This window comes from Amphiura filiformis, chromosome 6, assembly GCF_039555335.1.
Source record: "Amphiura filiformis chromosome 6, Afil_fr2py, whole genome shotgun sequence".
Taxonomy (NCBI): Eukaryota; Metazoa; Echinodermata; class Ophiuroidea; order Amphilepidida; family Amphiuridae; genus Amphiura; species Amphiura filiformis.
Genome location: NC_092633.1, coordinates 42,076,006 through 42,094,127, shown reverse-complemented (window position 1 = coordinate 42,094,127; position 18,122 = coordinate 42,076,006). Strand labels below are relative to the sequence as shown.

Below are 18,122 nucleotides of genomic sequence, written 5' to 3'. Positions count from 1 at the left end.
ATAATGGAAATTTAAGGATTACCTCATCATGTTTCTAGTGATTACAAAAATTGCAAATTTCTTTTCATTTTAGTGAAAACAAATTCAAATCTTTTCTCAATCTGTTGTAAAGATGATCTAAGCATTAATACCGGTTTTGAGATGGTCTTTCATCAACAATATATACTTTGGTACTGGTGGGGAACCTAAATTTGGAGAAAGCTGTTCATAAAATCATTGATTGTGTTGACATAATGGATAATGAAAAGAGACCGAATAATGAATAATGAAATAGCGACCTCGTCCTGTTTTTCAAACATCCAATCGGAAACTAATAATCAAGTTCCATTGGCCTAATGTTATTTTGTATTCCTTTTCTCCGATCGGCACCAGATAAATCGACCTTCCTTTTACGCGCTATTAACCAATCAAGGATCGTAGGGAATTTGATTGACCGTGACGTAAGACACAAACTAGTCTCTTTTATCTGTCTTCAACACAGAGGAGTAAGATAAGACAGAGCGCGTACCACCAGTCAAAGTCCCCGTGTATTGTATGGTACCAGTTCTCGCATATTCATGAGGGCCGATTGTTCAATCGTGCTGTGTCAAACAATCACGCCAGCGCTGCGTGCCTTCGCGTATACGCGATAGAGCATTGCGTGCTTTCGCGATTACGCGATAGACCATGAAAATACACGGTAATTGCGTAGCAGTCTCGCCTGTCGCATTTCATGGAACAATCGGCGCTCATTATCGGATGAGGCGGAGACTTTGACTGGTGGTACGCGCTCTGTCTTATCTTACTCCTCTGTGGTCTTCAATTAATATAACAATAGTACAATCAATGCACTGCCACTGTACGATTCCCAGTCATGACTGCCGAATTTTGCACCGGCATTTTAAGAAAACCAAAATACGTTTGCATTTCACAAAATTTAATTTAATGCAGTTTACTTACGATATGTAAATTCAAGCATCTGATTAACAAGCCTTGGTTCATAGTCTGTGACTCCCATATCTTTTAGAATTGCTGTCATAACGTCCGCATCTTGCGGGTGATCTTTCGGGATCGGTTTTGGAGCAGCCATCTTTGTTTTGACCAAGTTGCAGAATTCGGAAACTGGTACAGTGTTGCTACTATTTTGAAGGCGGTGAATTCAAATGTAGTGCTCGTAAGTTTTTTCAACATTTTCTTGCTTTTGAAAAAGGTTCAACTTTGAATTAATACAATCATGGTTTATATTTTTTGTTCTGTTCAACATTGAAAGACGTTTTTTCAATGATATAGGCAAATTATTTTTAGAAAATTTGAAATGCATGGATCAGACGCATTGGATCATGGTGGTTTACCGGTAAGCTTAAAATTAAAATCATGAAAATTGAATTCTATCATATAATATATGTGCAAACTACAGTAGGAATTTCAATTAAATGTGCACAGCTTTCAACAGCTGTACTCCATCCAACCGCGATCGTGTATCGTGTATTTCAAACTGTTCGTGAACACACAACCTAGTGCCGTTACCGTAAAACGGGGTGAATCGTAGTCTTGCCAGCAAGACTTCAGTCTTTATCATAAACATAATGACATCTACGGACCAGAAGTCTTGCAGCGGTACATAGGGATGCACTGTACGTTTAAGAAATCCAAACTTCAAGCATCAAGAAATATATCTTGCATTTGTCAGTTTTACCTCAGAGATGTTGTAGACCCTCTCTACACTAACACAGTGCAGAAACATCACAAGGAGAATGCTGCTCAATATGATAAATCCAAATCATGAAAATAAAGCAATTTTGCAGAGCAATATTTTGACCACTTTTGCACTAAGTAAATTACTCCATGAAGATTGCAGGTTTTGCCAACTCAGGGAATGTTGAACCCACCCAAAAGATGAGATCAATGTAGATCAATTATCTCAACTTTGGTATGGTAGTAGTACAATGGGATTAAAATCATCCATGTACGCCCAGAGTCTGGTACAATGGGATTAAAATCATCCATGCAGGCCAAAACTGTCCTTGAGAGTTCCTCGTCTACATCCTTGGAGCCCAAAATGAGCCCACATATTGTGATGTATCTTATTTGTGAAAAAGATATAAATAGAGTGCACTATAACTCAGTATGCTGAGTTATAGTTACTAGAACTAGGTGAATCGGGACAGTTTGAGTTTGGGCTAGTCCGAATAATCAGACCCAGAACAAAATATTAATTTCTGACATGATCGTGTACTGGGTCTGAACTGTTTCCATATGAAATCTTGATGGCAAATTGGACAATAGAAGCACATGGTTCTACGTGACAGCTTTTTAATCCCTATTCATGTTACATGAATCACGCTATTGTGGACCATCCTTCTGATACTTGAGTGTTTGGACAAGCGGAGCGGTCTTTTGTCTACCTCTCTGTTTGTAAACAAACCAGGAGGTCGAAATCGTCCTCCTCGCCGAATACGAAAGTCAGCGTAATAGTACGGCACTAAGTTTGGGCATGGCTTTAATTGTATTTTTTTCTTTGTAGCTTCAATTGCCACAGTCATTGGTGCATTTTATGTCCACACATGAGATCTACATACTGGTTATGTTAGATTGAGTGGATTTCAAGTGCTTTACCTCTTTTTTTTAAAAAGTGACTGTCCCGATTCACCCCGAGTTAGGGGTGAATCGGACAGCAGAGTAAATAGTATTTGATGAAGGTTTGAATTAGTTTTTGTACCCTTTATCCCCACAAATGAGGTGAATTGGGACATTAAAGAAGTATTTAAATACTTCTCTAATAATTTAGAACAATTTAACAACAATTGATGTCATGTTTACTGCCATAACTTGGATGTTCTTTGGTACCGGTACCCGATCAACTGGACTGTACTTGTTACGGTAAAAAAGTAATAAAACTTTTGACCTTCACATTTCATGTTAAAACTTAAGTTTTCATTGTTCTTTTCTTATCACTACTTACATAAGGTAATACTACAGTGTGTCTTACCAAATAAATACCGGTACTGCATTTCTCCCTAAACATAAAAAAAAAATACCGATAATCATGTGTCATTTTTAAAGGAAAAAATAACGAGCGAGCTGTGACTTTCAGTCAAAAATGGACAACTCGCACATATTGCAGACAACTGTTAAATGTTCTTGCTACTTGCATGTGATTTTCCATCAATAACAATTATCATGTACATACAGCCTAAAGCAAAACAACCTTTGGCCAAACACATTATGGGCAATTTAGCAATACCATACTGGTACCAACTTGCAACCAGTGCCATAAAAACAACTCACGAATGATTTCTATCAGTCCAACAAATTGAACATTGGCAAACATTTTCCAACTCTAACAGCAATATTCAAAGCATAATTAACTCAATAATTACTGGAACTTCAGGATAAGACTAACAACATTATAGTTCAAATGGTTGTCCTCCAAAACTTTTTTGGGTTAAGGGTGGGTGGCTTTCAAATTTGTTTTTCTAATTTTTTAATTCTAAAATAAGTCAAATTATAGAGCTACCCAATGACCTGTGCCCAATGAAGGTGCAAATAGGTCTGTTTTACCAATACATATCTTAATACAAGTTATACCATTAAAGATACAAACAAATTAATAACAATATTTTAAAAACAAAGTACCGGTACATATTTATTTAAAACCTGAAAATCCTTTCAAAAAATTATTTCTGGAATTCTGAAAATTAGGTGTGGTAAAATTTTGTACCGGGACAGTAAAAACTCACTTCCTGTTTTTAAAATTAGTGGTGGGTGGTACCGGGTAGAGGACAACTAACTATTACAGGCTTAAGGTGATGCCACATAGAGAATAATCCAAACTTAATACCATTAAAGCTACAGTACATTGTGTCCCAATTCACCCCGTTCTCAAAAGTTCAAATCTGAAAAGTACAAAAATCAACAAAATTAAAAATTTCTTTGGACTAACCAAATTTTCACTTTTACAGCACATGTATGACACTTTTGTGAGGTCCCTGTGCATTTCCAGCTCATTTCCTCCAATGGTTCCACTGGGAGGATAAAGTTCTGACCACATCATTTTTTGGAGCAATTGGAGGAAATTTTCATTTTAGTGTCCTGGGCTCCATATTTCCTGTATCACATGTGCAAAGCCACCATTCTGATACTGACAGTCCATTTTTTAACATGGGAAGAGAAACACACAAAACAATCAATTAGGTTTGAAAAATTTGGTGTCAAAAACTTTTTGTGTTTTGTCCCGATTTACCCCGGTGTCCCGATTCACCCCGTTTTACGGTACGCTGACTTTCGTATTCGACGAGGAGGACGATTTCGACCGGGATTTCGACCTCCTGGTTTGTTTACAAACAGAGAGGTAGACAAAAGACCGTTCCGCTTGTCCAAACACTCAAGTATCAGAAGGATGGTCCACAATAGCGTGATTCACGTAACATGAATAGGGATTAAAAAGCTGTCACGTAGAACCATGTGCTTCTATTGTCCAATTTGCCATCAAGATTTCATATGGAAACAGTTCAGACCCAGTACACAATCATGTCAGAAATTAATATTTTGTTCTGGGTCTGATTATTCGGACTACACACAACCTTGAATCCGGGCCTTGCCTTGGAATTTTGGATACAATTACTCTTGACCCTACCAATACCCAATTGAATGAACGCTGCTTTCAACAGCTGTATTCAACCCATCCGTGATCGTATATGACCTCCCGTTACCCACGTACAGTCGCACCCGCTGGCGTACATCACGCACAATAGTGACTTTGTTATTATTTACCTAATGTAATCTTCTTACTCTGTCTTGGTAATGGATGCCTGGATGTTTAAGCCACCTTAAATCTCAAGTTGAAAGCAAGAGACCAAAGGGTCCGATAAAAACTGTATGGGTGGTGCAATAATTATGTGTACCCCCGGGGTGGTGGATTCTCAAAATGGTCTGCCAAAAATCGCTTGCCCCCCTTTGGCCGTGCTAAAAAATCTTTGCCCCCCCTTCGACTTACAAAAACCTTTTGCCCCCTTTGGCGTGCCAAAAATCTTTGCCCCCCCTTATACATGCAAGATTTGGGGAACCTGAATTTAAAACCTCAAAATGTCTTATCATATAATGCAGCGAAAGCGAGCAGGAAATTTTGCATATATTTGAACGTGTTCACTACGCCTTTTTAGGGCGTAATATAGAAATGGTGCCCAAAATATCTGTGCCAAAAATTGCTTGCCCACCCTTTCGACCTGCCAAAAATCGCCCCCCCTTTCGACCTGCCAAAAATGCTTGCCCCCCCCTTTTGGCCTGCCAAAAAACCGCTGCCCCCCCCCCCCTATCACTCACCCCCCGGGGTACACATAATTATTGCACCACCCCTAAGGAGTCCATACAGTTTTTATCAGACCCTTGCTTTGGTCGAGTTTAAGAATTCATTGATTAAAAATAAGAAAAATAAAAAGATCAGTTATAAACCTTTTGAATCACCACAGGCCAACGACACTAATAATTTCACTGGAATATTTGACAAGTTCCAAAGTTCAGAATTTCGGACAGACGGACTCCTTAAATTCTCATTGGACCCCTTAAATGTTGGTTTTGCGGGTACCATTCTACCAAAGGGACCAGAAAAATTAAATTGGACCCCTTGATTTTTTGTGCTCGCGCTACCCCTGCTGAGGTCAAAGGTCATTTGAAGTCAACTTGTTATTTAAGACTGGTTATTTAATAAATAAAGTATTTATAATATCTTGCATCAAAAACAACAACATATATATATCTAGTTTAATACACGATTCAGATTTGCTAATATTGTTGCTATTTTGCTGCAAGCCTGATTTAGGCGTTCAAACCACATACCTTAAAACTTATAACATATTGAGTTAAAATAGATTCACAGAATACCAGATCCTATTAAACTGAAGCAAAAATGGCAGCAGAAGTAACTCCTGATGATCAGCCAAGCATGGAATCCAAATCAGAAGCAATGGACGTAGACCAACCACAAAATGCAGTAGTATCAGAGGGAGGGAGTGAACAAGCATCAACAGCATTAATTAAAGCAAGTCAGAAAGAAGAAAGTGATGAGACATTAAAAGCAGATGAGACATCAAGTAACCAAAGACTAGGCTCTGTGTCAGATGAGGGAGCACAGCAGGGAGCAATGAATCAGGAGGCAGACTTGAAGGAGTATGAAGTACAGTACTTTGGTTTTACTCCACAGTCATTTGCCAATGGAGGTAAGTGCAGGTGAATGTATAAATTCTAAATATTTTTATGGTTCATTTAATTTTATGCTGCTTCAAAAACGCAGAGTGTAAAGTGTAGCACATTTTGTAACTTTTGAAGGATTTGTAGTTTTATTGCATTTGCTGATGAAAAACAATAATCTATGACCTGCATACTTTTGTACAGGTGGGATGTGGGGGTATGTCTGTGAGGGGTGTGCATGGTCAGAATTTTGTTCCACTGTGCGGGAATCAATCTTGATTCTTGCAGACACAATTTGTGGGAATCTTGCCAATCAACTTCTCTGTAAACTATAAAAGTTTGCAAGCATCAACGTTGATTCACGCAAATCTGTTTACGAGAATCTTTACGAGTAACGATTCTTGAATTCTTGACAAAATTCTGACCCTGGTGTGGGGTATGTCTGTAAGTGAGAGGGTTGTGTTGGAGTGTTTGTATGCAGGGGTGTGTTTGCAAGGGCTGGTGTGTGTAGAAAATGTGTTTGTGTATGTTGGGGCATATACCCATATAATTAAATCTTTGGAGGAGTGCATATTACACATACCAACTGTGGAGCCTGATCCCAACCATGGAGCACTACTGTTGAAAACAATGTATTTGACCCATAAAGGATGGTATATATTAACACCCGCAAATGTGTGTGAAAAATTCAACAGTTAGAATGTGTCATGTGTGTCGTATGGGGGTGTGTGTGCGTGCGAAACTCCACGCTTAGGAGATCATATAAGAGGGGTGGTTTGGGTAAGTGAATGTTGTATCATGATCGATGCTGCACTGAGCAGTATGTATAAAATCTATTCAATACTATCTTGTTATTTTTCAGTGTATAATGCAATGGTAGATTATTTACAAGATTCGGTGGAGGTTACTCAGGATTACATTTTAAAACAGGTATGTATGACAGTTGACTAAAGGCTCTCACCAATTTCTGGGTACCCAACCCGGTGGGGTCACTCCCTGACAGGGGGACACGTAGGACCATTACCACAAGTACAAATTACCCCCTTTCGCAGTCGATTTCAAGGACAAATCATGATATTTTACCCCTTTTTTACTCCAAAACAAGGACAAAATGGTACTCTGAAACACCCCTATTTTTTAAGATTCCGAGAACACATGATATTTTGGCCCTATTTCAACATTTTAAGGATGAGGCTTTTATGAATGTTTTTTTCAGTATTCAAGTATGGTACATGTAATACCCCTTGCATATAAATTGGCTATTGCAAAATTTCTGCAAATCTATGCTAAGCCTACGCACAAAACTAAAGAACTGAGAACAATATTGATCATGGGATGAGTACGAAGTAGAACAATACTGTTCATGGGATGAGTACGAAGTAGGAAACCAAATTTATTCCTTATTTATCTGGCCAGCTATCCACGGGATCGGGAGAAAATAATAATAAGAACCCCTTTCTTTTCAATTTTGTGGACATTTGTGCGATAAAACACCCCTATTTTTCCAATTTCACAGACAATTTTGTCCGTGAACAAGCCCTAAAAATTACCCCTTTTTCCGCGATTTTGGTAACGATCATGCGGTCAGTATTGCAAGTTGAGTGACCCCACCGGGGTACCCTAGGTCCTGCCCGTCCTTGGCCTGAACAGCTGGTCAATATTCCAGTAACGGGATCGACCTACACGAATAAAAAACTTTTAATTTTTTTGTACAAAAATTGTATTTTACAGCTGGATAAAGTTGTATGTTTTAACTACTTTTGCTTCTATTGGACAGCTAACAATGCATACTAATTCAATGTGTCTTTGACTGTTCAATAGAGGCAACAGTAATTAAAACGTACAACTTTATTAACCTTTGAAAAAAAAATTAGCAATTTATTTTTTTGGCCTTATGATCAACAGCCTAGAAGCACTTCTCCTGGAGGAACCACGCCACCTTTAGGTTTCACATGAGCCAAATGGCTCCTGTCTCCTGCTTAATCTTGCTCTTTGCTGCTCCCAAGTGTCAGCTATTTTTAGTGTCATGTACCATTATCCTAGAGTCCGAAGTTTACCGTTTTCTAAAATCCATTTTCCGTGTTGTATTCCGTGTTGTAAAATTTGTAAATCCGTGTCATGAATAAAACTTAAAATGTATAAATAATGATATTAATGTCACAGTAAAGTGTTCAATATCACGATCAATATGCTCTGATTGGAATATTCTCACAATAATAGGCCGACTATTACAATGTTTGGAGAGATATTGGAGTTCATACCTTGGTAATATACCTTTATTTCGGTAATATTAAACAGTATTTTTATCATAAACATTGACACACACAACTTATGATTGTTTTAACATTTATTTCTCATATCTTTTAACAATTTTTGTCACATCATACAAAAATGTCATTTTCCGTGTTGTACCTCCGAGTAAAACGGAAAACTTCGGACTCTACATTATCCATATAAGTTGAGTCATTTTCACAGAATTGTAGAGATTAAAAATTATTAGGTCCTTGGCCACTACTTAGAGTAATGTGCATGACATAGAGTAAGAATAAGCGCTAGCTTCATGTATTTAGTTTGAAATATGTGATATCATTATATATTATTAAAACAAAAAAATTTGTTTGTAAACAGTTTGCAGCTAAAGAAGATGTTTCTCAAGAGGCTGTGAAACAGGTATGTACACAGTCTGTATTATGTATGATGCTAAATTCTGATTCAGATTTTTCTAGAATAGAGAGTAAAATAATGTCATCAGCATTTAGATTTGGCTGTATTGGAGCAATCATAAATGTGATAATAAACCATGAAAATGGCAATGAAAGGAATCTAATCAAGACAAAATCTTAACCCCCTGAGCACTACCTGTCGATCTAACATTGCCTCTGATTGGTCAATTATATGATATCGTTACTTTAATCACCAATCAGAATGGAGCTTTGCAAATAATTCACCCCAATGTTTTTGCGTGGTGAAATTATTCTAACAAGGTTGACGATTGGTTCAATTAGAATAAAAGTACAATGGGATGTAAGTTTTCTGTATTTTTACAGAATTCTGTAATTTTTGTAGTCCAGATTTACACAATTTCTTTTATTTTCAGCCCATTTTGGGCTTTTTTCCGTATTTTTTCTTCAGGGTTACTTACATCCAAAGAGTACATGCTTTATTTACTTGCCAGTGCAGAATTTTTGTCTTAAAATGTTAAGGGGGTACTACACCCCTGGCCAATTTTATGCCTATTTTTGCAATTTTCTCAAAAATTATAGCACATTGGTGACAAGTAAGATATGTATATTATAGGGGCAAGGACTACAACTACTGTACTGAAAATTCAGCAACTCAGAGCAAGTAGTTACTGATTTATTGATCAAATATTGGTTTTCCCTCATTTTTGACTGTAACTCCACAACTGTTGTCTGTGCTGAAATAAAATTTCCAGTGCATTAGTTGTAGTCCTTGCCAGGGTCGGATCCAGAAATTTTTGATTAAAGGGGTCGCCTTTTGGTCGACGACGAAAAAAATGTGTTAAAGGGGGTTACCCCCTCGAAAACTCAACGGTTTTGGCCCATTGTTTGCTGTTCATGGCCGAATTGGTTGCTTTTTTTGTTTTTTTTAGTTACTGGCGTCCTTTGCTAGTCAAAAAATAGAGGGGGCGCAACCCGGCTGCGCCCCCCCCCCCAAATCCTCCCCTGCTTGCCCCTATAATATACATATCTTACTTGTCCCCAATGGGCTATAATTTTTGAGAAAATGCAAAAATTGGCCAGGGGTGTAGTACCCCCTTAAGACATTCAGTTGGATCACTGTATGGCTAAATATACAAACACATTCTCCAACAAACCTCAGGTATTTTAGAGACAACTCACTTCCCAACCCAGAAACTGGCAGTTTAGTTATTTCTGCATCAAGGCGTTCTAACCATATGAGTACAACCATATTGTGGGCCGGGTGGCACAGCAGTACAGGCTCTGCCTTGCAATCGGTGGGTTGCGGGTTCGAGCCCCAGCAGTGCCATCGTGTTGTGCTCTTGGGCAAGGCGCTTTACCTTACTTGCCTCTCTCTACCCAGGGGTGAAATGGGGAGCTGTTATGAATATTGTCCATTGAGCGCTGCCCAAAGGTGCATGTATGTGCATGCCTTGGGCATTCTATGGCGGCTGACATATTCTTAAGACAGCAAAATAAATGTAAAGCGCTCTGATACATGTGAAAGGCGTTGTATAAATACCAACATTTATTTATTTTATTTATTTATATTATAAATATTGTCCAATGTAGCTATTTCAGTCACATTCCTCACTCTCTCTTTGTACACATACAGTTGTTTCTGTAAACAATTTGACAAAATGTTTTAACTTTTGATCGCAATAAAAACATTTATTTCCATAATTTTCAGCTGTTATTAATTCAGCCTTCATCAGCAGAATGACCAACATCTCGCACTTGAAAATTATGGTGGTGATATTTTTGTATTGAGATCAGGAGTTAAAATCTTTCTATATTGTATATGGATTGCCAATACAGATGTACTTTGATGCCAATTGACACAGTCATGTTGTTATGTTACAGGGATCTGATAGACTGTTTGCTGTTTTCATTGATACATTCAACATCACCTTTGACAGATTAGAGTCTTATCTGCTGAAGAATATCTTCCACATTCCTAGCCATGTTGTCCTGCCTGAAGACAAGGTAAACCATTGTGGCTCTTTCTTTTTTCTTTATGTCAAGCATATTTTGGGTTTTTTATGTCAAGCGTATCTAGGCTTTAACACCTGACATCTGGGAGATAACACTGACAAAACTTCGGCCAGGCACAAGTGACCTGATAAAGGGGTCACTGTAGATAGGTAGTCGGTGCATTTATACAGGACATACAAGAGTAGCCAATAATCGGTATTTTATCATGGTTCATCTGCATCGCCTTTACCAGATGAGGCACTGGGAGAGCTGGATTTATAATAAAAAAAATTGGTCCTGTGGGGATTTGAACCTGGGACCTCTGGCACCAAAGGCAAAGACCTTAACCAGCATGCCATGCTGTTCCCTATTTATTTCCATTGTCTTGGCACAGAAACTTCACAATTTGTTACATTATTGCCAACTCTGTCTTTTTTAGTATAAAATATTATATCTGTAGGAGATAAAGTAGATAAAGTGGTTTAGGGCAAGAAAGCTCTATCTGCAATAGCTGCAGATAGGACCTGGTCCTAAACCCTTGAATTTTGTGATACTGAGTTTATTGATAGCTAATAGTGTAAGAGATTTGTGCATAATTTATTAGCAAGTTTTTGATGTTTTTCCATACACAGGTAAACCAAGAACATCAATACACTGCAGCAGAGGAGAGCAAATTAGATACAGAAATTGAAGAATTAAAACAACGGGTCACGGATGTAAGTTGATTCTTAAATAAATGAAAATTATTGAATGCAAAGGCGGTAAAGCGACACCACCAGCAAAATTGTCTACTCTTTCAATTTTGTGATATTATTGTAAACGTTTCCCTTGATAAATATTTTTTTCCGCATGCAAATATTTTCAAAATGTTGTTTTTTGTAACATATCGAAAATTTAGAATCCCGCAATGTGTAATAATTTTGCTTACTAACTTTGATAACATAAATTTGTCTAAAAAGTTGGTATCATTTTCTGCATTGTGGTCAGTCGCATGAGTTGGTCACACATGGTGGTCTTGAAGCTGACCAGTGGCCACTGTTATGACAATTTCTGTTTACATCATTTGTTTCTTTCTCTACAGGCTAAGTATGTGAATGCGAGATTACGACAATGGATGCAGGACGTGGAAATTGTCCTAGCCCAGCTGGATGCTTTCCTTATTCAATTGAATACCTGGCACGCTATCTGTAAACAAAATAATGGTAAGTAAAACTAAATGAAATTGAACATTACCCATGCTACCTACAGACAAAAGAAGCGTTACTACAGTGTAAAGTTGTATTGGAGTTCACCTTATGTCAGGGCATATGCTTACTGCAAAGAAGCTCTGACCCTATTGACAAACTACCTGGTGTGTAGTGCAATTTGTCAATTTCCAATCAGGGCATGCATACTTTCACATCAAGTTGGTAGTGACGTAGGTGTGTATTTCGCTGGTCACAGTATTGACGCTCTTGATACCTACGATACTACACCGCAGCTTGTTAGCACACATTCTTGCGGCACAATCGTAGAAAAGCGCTAGTATCACTACCAAATTCAATGCGCAATAAAGTGTAGTGTAAGAGAGAGTTTGTAAAATGAATCTTCAAAGAAATAATGCAGACCAAAACCCCTGAAAATCGCTGTGTGCCTGCAGATACACTACCCTGGGGGCCCTGAAATTGATCACCAAAGTCAGCCAGACAGACTCGGTGCCGATTTCAAAATCAATTCTTGTTGCCATTGCCTGTTGTTTATTGGCGAATGTAGTACTGTATACACTGAAATTTTTCGCAGATTATTTTGTGCCCGCGAAAATAATAACCCGCAAATATGTTTCTTATGTATTTTATCATATAAGTTGCCAACAACACCTCACAAATTTAACACTTCACGAAATTGGAGGGTGATATTTGAAACCGCGAAAATATCTGTACACAAAAATATTGACGTATACATTATTACAAAGTGTCACAAATTGTGGACCAGTGTTACAGTAAAATTTTACAATTTGAGTTTGAGAGCGTTAAAATTGGTCAGTATATTTCAAATCCAAGGGCCCATTTTGAAGTAAACAAATGTTTTATGGATCTTACAGCTGCCCGCAAAGTAAGGGCTTTCATACAAGCGCTCCTTCGTACACAAAGGAGCACAAACCGTCTGCGACCGAGACCAACGTATGTGCGTAAGAAATCTGGCTACATAAGGGTGATTGTCTAAGGTGTATGTCTATAGTTCTATGCCTACTTAAATTCATCAGCCTGCTCTTGACATTGATAAACAGGGCTAACTTGCTGCTAAAAATCAATTATCATTTCAGTGGATTTCCATGTATGTACGTCATCCACCAGTGGAGCTCCTGCGCCCCTCCGCAGAACTTCCGGTAGTGGATGTTCTGCGCTCGGGGGCGCAGAACATCCACTGTCGGAGTTGATGCGCACGGGCGCAGTCCCTTATATGTAACGGTGGATCATTGCTGCGCTCGGGCGCAGAACATCCACTGTTGGAGTAACTGCGCTCGGAAGTAAAATAATAGATTTTCTTATTATAATAACGGTGGATCATTGCTGCGCCGGGCGCAGAGAATCCACTGTCGGAGTTGATGCGCCCGGCGCAGTCCTATATATGTAACGGTGGATCATTGCTGACCTCGGGCGCAGAACATCCACTGTTGGAGTTGCTGCGCTCGTAAGCAAAATAATAGATTTTCTTATTATAATAACGGTGGATCATTTCTGCGCCGGGCGCAGAACATCCACTGTCGGAGTTGATGCGCCGGCGCAGTCCTATATATGTAACGGTGGATCATTGCTGCGCTGGGGTGCAGAACATCCACTGTTGGAGTAGCTGCGCTCGGAAGCAAAATAATAGATTTTCTTATTATAATAACGGTGGATCATTTCGCGCCGGGCGCAGAACATCCACTGTCGGAGTTGATGCGCCCGGGCGCAGTACCTTATATGTAACGGTGGATCATTGCTGCGCTCGGGCGCAGAAAATCCACTGTTGGAGTAACTGCGTTCGGAAGCAAAATAATAGATTTTCTTATGATAATAACGGTGGATCATTGCTGCGCTCGGGCGCAGATCATCCACTGTTGGAGTAACTGCGCTCGGAAGCAAAATAATGGATTTTCTTATTATAATAACGGTGGATAATTTCTGCGCTCGGCAGAACATCACTATCGAGTTATCGCCGCAGCATCCCTTATATGTAACGGTGGATCATTGCTGCTGCGGGCGCAGAACATCACTGTTGGAGTAACTGTGCTCGGAAGCAATATAATACATTTTCTTATTAGGCCTATATTAATAAATAATGCACGAGCGCAGAAATGATCCACCAGTATTATAATAAGAAAATCTATTATTTTGCTTCCGAACGCAGCAACTCCGACAGTGGATGTTCTGCGCCGAGCGCAGCAATGATCCACCGTTATATAAAGGACTGCGCCGGGCGCATCAACTCCGACAGTGGATTCTTCGCGCCGAGCGCAGAAATGATCCACCAGTATTATAATAAGAAAATCCATTATTTTGCTTCCGGCGCAGTATACTCCGACAGTGGATGTTCTGCGCCAGCGCAGCAATGATCCACCGTTACATATAGGGACTGCGCCCGGCGATCAACTCCGATAGTGGATTCTCTGCGCCGAGCGCAGAAATGATCCACCAGTATTATAATAAGAAAATCCATTATTTTGCTTCCGGCGCAGTTACTCCGACAGTGGATGTTCTGCGCCCGAGCGCAGCAATGATCCACCGTTATATAAGGGACTGCGCCGGGCCATCAACTCCGATAGTGGATTCTCTGCGCCGAGCGCAGAAATGATCCTCCAGTATTATAATAAGAAAATCTATTATTTTGCTTCCGAGCGCAGCAACTCCGACAGTGGATTCTCTGCACCCCCGAGCGCAGAACATCCACTACCGGAAGTTCTGCGGAGGGGCGCAGGAGCTCCACTGGTGGATCACGTACATAACTCGGATTTCTGAATATTATGGTTGTAACAAAAATATATATTTCGGTACATAAAAGACCACTATGTGTGATGATGTTATCATCAAAATTGTACTTTTTTGTTGGGGGGGGCAAATAATAATCATTTTGCATTAAAACCAAGTAAGGTATTATAAAAACAATAATTTTAACGTCGATTTAGGCATTAGAAGTGTAAGTTTGTACCAAAGATGCAAATCCCAACCACTAATTATATGGGAGAGTCACAATCTGCGCATATGCACTGCATGTATGAATGAAGTCAATTTTTCACACCTCGCTGTTGCTTTAAAATTATTATATTGTACAGACAAAATGGATCAATAGTTAGACTTTCCTTTGTTCAATATCATTGAATGGCTTTATTATTGTAAATTGAATTGACAAACTGAATTTTCTGTGCATTCATTTCAATACTGGCTAAATGAACGATTTCACTCCCCGCTTCACTCACAGGAAAGGGGTTTTGAATAGTCAGACGGGCGTATGGGAATCACAATGTCTCCATTATATCTTTAAACACTTACATAACCTTTCATGTACTGTTTCATTTGTTAGCAAATTGATACCAACTTCATCTTTTACTCTCTTCAGTAACCAACATATCAGAATCTATAACATTTGTTGCTGGCAAAATGCAGAGGTTAAAAGAACAACTAACTAAAGTATTACAACAGAAGAAAAACGGGAGACAGGTGAGTGCATGGTTAACATTTCTAAATGGTTTCTAAAGTGGTTCCTACTTCCCCAAGTATATTGCCCCTATCATCGGCAAGAATATAGGGTCGGTCAGTTGTTTTAGTTTTAGCAAATGACTCTAAAAATAACCAAAAATTCATTTTGTAATTCCACTATAATTGAAGTTTGCTGGGCTGAGGTACACTATATTGCCCTCTATGTTCGACACAAACATGGTGGAATCTGGACACTTTGGTCCGTATGCACAAAAGAGTTAGACCGGGTCTAAAGTAAGATCTGGTTCTAAGTGGATTTTAGTTCCATCAGGAATTGTCCTTTACTCTTATTTCCTTACTAGAGTAGCTAGCAAATTCTAAAGATTTAAATGCAAAGTTCAAAAATAATACAAAATAACTTAAGCAAATGTAAAGGAAAATGTCCTTTCTCCTGGGACTAAATTCCACTTAGACTGGGTCTAATGTTAGACCTGACTAACTCTTTTGTGCTTACAGACCTTTAAGTTTAACTCTCGCCACAAATTTCAGAAATGTCCATTTTCATGACCATGACTTAGCATGCATTCAAATGAGTACATACAAGCCTTCAGATAGCTCTTGATATTTTGGGAAAATATTTCAAAACTTTTGAATTTTTATGTTGAAGTTTGTTTTGTTTTACTTACCATATATATCGCAAAAATATAGTTTTGACTGGGTTTATTTCAATGCTTTCATTTGATTTATTTCAGAGAGAAGATCCAGAAACTCAAATCGAAGTGGATTCAGCAAAATTTTAACAACCAGAAGTTCAAAAATAAATGTTTATATTTTCTTTACTTGAAATAACCTGTACCTCGGTAGACTACCCCGTAGTCCACTTGCCCATTGTGCATACTCTGGATATTGTATTTAAGCTTAAAACTCTGATTTAATTAATGTGTGCACAATTGATAGATTTTCACATCTGATCTTTTCAGTCACCCTACTCCCTCTGTTTGTTAGCTTCCCAAGTGGACTACTGACATTGGAGTGCGGTTTACATGCTTAACACGGCTGTCTATGAGCTTCTATGGATGAGATTGTCGGAAATCTGGCCTACTAAAATTGGCGATGATGTAATGCATCTTTAAATGGATCTGGCTTGTGATTGGTCGCCCAGATCTCGTTATGGTTTAAATCCTCCGGTACCTGTCATAACCATTAATAACTACATGGTACACAAGTATGTGGCCTACTTACGCCTTTGTGTTGTGTAATTGCATGAACGCATCAGTAAGTCAATGAGCGCGTCTTGTATTTGCTTATGTTAAATTTGATTGATAAACAAGTATGATTGACAGTGTGAGTGTTAGGGACTTTGCCTGTTCAAAATCACGTTTTTAATTGAATGTCCATAGTCTATTTTAACCTGGAATTTCGCGATTAATAAACTGGCAGATTCTAAAATCAGAATTGTTCAGTACTGAAGTGCCAATACAATTATGACATTATGATATGTTGCATTCAATAATATAAGCCACTTTACTTTTACTGTCACTAATATAATTATATTAACTTTTTCAAAACAATTTTATACTAGTATTTTGATGTATTAAATATCAGTATAATTTCGAGTTCAACTGAATGCTTTCATCATGATTAACATGCTTTTATTTATCAAAAATAGACTATGGCATAGTCTAGTACCTCGGTATCCAAGGCTACAGGTAACAAACTCCTGGGTCTGATTTCTCGAAGCATGGCTAGTGGTCAGGCTTCCTAAGCCAGCAGACTAGCCCTACCAATTTGATTAATTTATCTTTCTTGGTGATGCACAATGTGAAGTAGTAAGCACTGGTGTATAGGACAAATTGGGCTTAAGCCTGATGGCTTAGGAAGCCTGACCAATAGCCAAACTTCAAGACATGGGTCAGATGCAAAAACTACCTAGTATGACATGTGTTGGTGGCCTTGTCTCAAAGGAGTTTGAAAATCTTGCAAATCATATTTTGTATGTGAATTCTTCAATTGTGTGTGAAGGGAATGGAAATACTTTTGGGCACAGCAACGCAATTTGTTGGCAGGTATTAACCATAGCATGCAGTGGCGGCACCAGGAATTAGCATGATCATTCCTTGTCACACATAACAGGTAAAAACCATCTTGGCTTAAGGGTCTTGTTAGACTGGATGTGCACACTGAAATCACAAGTAAATTCTTGAGTAATGACAACTGCCACCAGAGCAAAAGTAATATTGAAGTTGTTTACTACAGTGGGCAATCCTTTCTCATCACCGGTAACTGTTGTAATAGTTATTTATTTTGACATCTATTCCAGCTCCACTGACACCTCATTAATTTCCCTGGACATTTGGATGTATTGAAATGGGCGACGTGTCATGTCAAAAGGAGACACTTTTGGGCAGGTTATCAATTTTGAGGTTTTTACATATCTTAAATATAGAGATATTTTGCTCCACATCGTCGTTTCCCCCAATGAAATCGGACATACCTAAGCGAAGATATTGTGTTCGTAAGTTATAGCATTATAAAATTGGAAATTGACATATCGGCCTTTAAAAATATTATTGACAATGTAGAGAGTAGGAATTACCTTGAAAAATGTCTCAAAAATACAAGATGC

At 38.5% G+C, this 18,122-nt stretch overlaps 2 protein-coding genes across 5 annotated transcripts in view; one reads left to right on the top strand and one right to left on the bottom strand.

The window, feature by feature from the left end:
* The window catches only part of LOC140155427 (transcription initiation factor TFIID subunit 9-like), a 17,296-nt gene extending 16,193 nt beyond the window's left edge, over positions 1-1,103 (bottom strand). For both annotated transcript variants that reach the window (XM_072178275.1, XM_072178276.1), the window contains exon 1: positions 940-1,103. In XM_072178275.1, coding sequence (XP_072034376.1) covers positions 940-1,069 — 130 coding nt within the window. In that variant the 5' untranslated portion in view covers positions 1,070-1,103. The remainder of the gene's footprint in view (positions 1-939) is intronic.
* LOC140155426 (protein MIS12 homolog) lies at positions 1,064-18,122 on the top strand. Of its 3 annotated transcripts, none has more exons than XM_072178272.1 (10): positions 1,064-1,153; positions 5,847-6,194; positions 7,028-7,095; positions 8,794-8,835; positions 10,731-10,853; positions 11,474-11,557; positions 11,923-12,043; positions 15,417-15,517; positions 16,249-16,352; positions 17,186-18,122. In XM_072178272.1, the coding sequence occupies exons 2-9, from the start codon at positions 5,885-5,887 to the stop codon at positions 16,294-16,296; spliced, it is 897 nt and encodes a 298-aa protein (XP_072034373.1). In that variant the 5' UTR covers positions 1,064-1,153; positions 5,847-5,884; the 3' UTR covers positions 16,297-16,352; positions 17,186-18,122. The 3 variants fall into 3 exon arrangements, with proteins under 3 accessions (XP_072034373.1, XP_072034375.1, XP_072034374.1); XM_072178274.1 differs by having other exon boundaries at positions 1,098-1,153; positions 5,855-6,194; XM_072178273.1 differs by having other exon boundaries at positions 1,105-1,153; positions 5,838-6,194.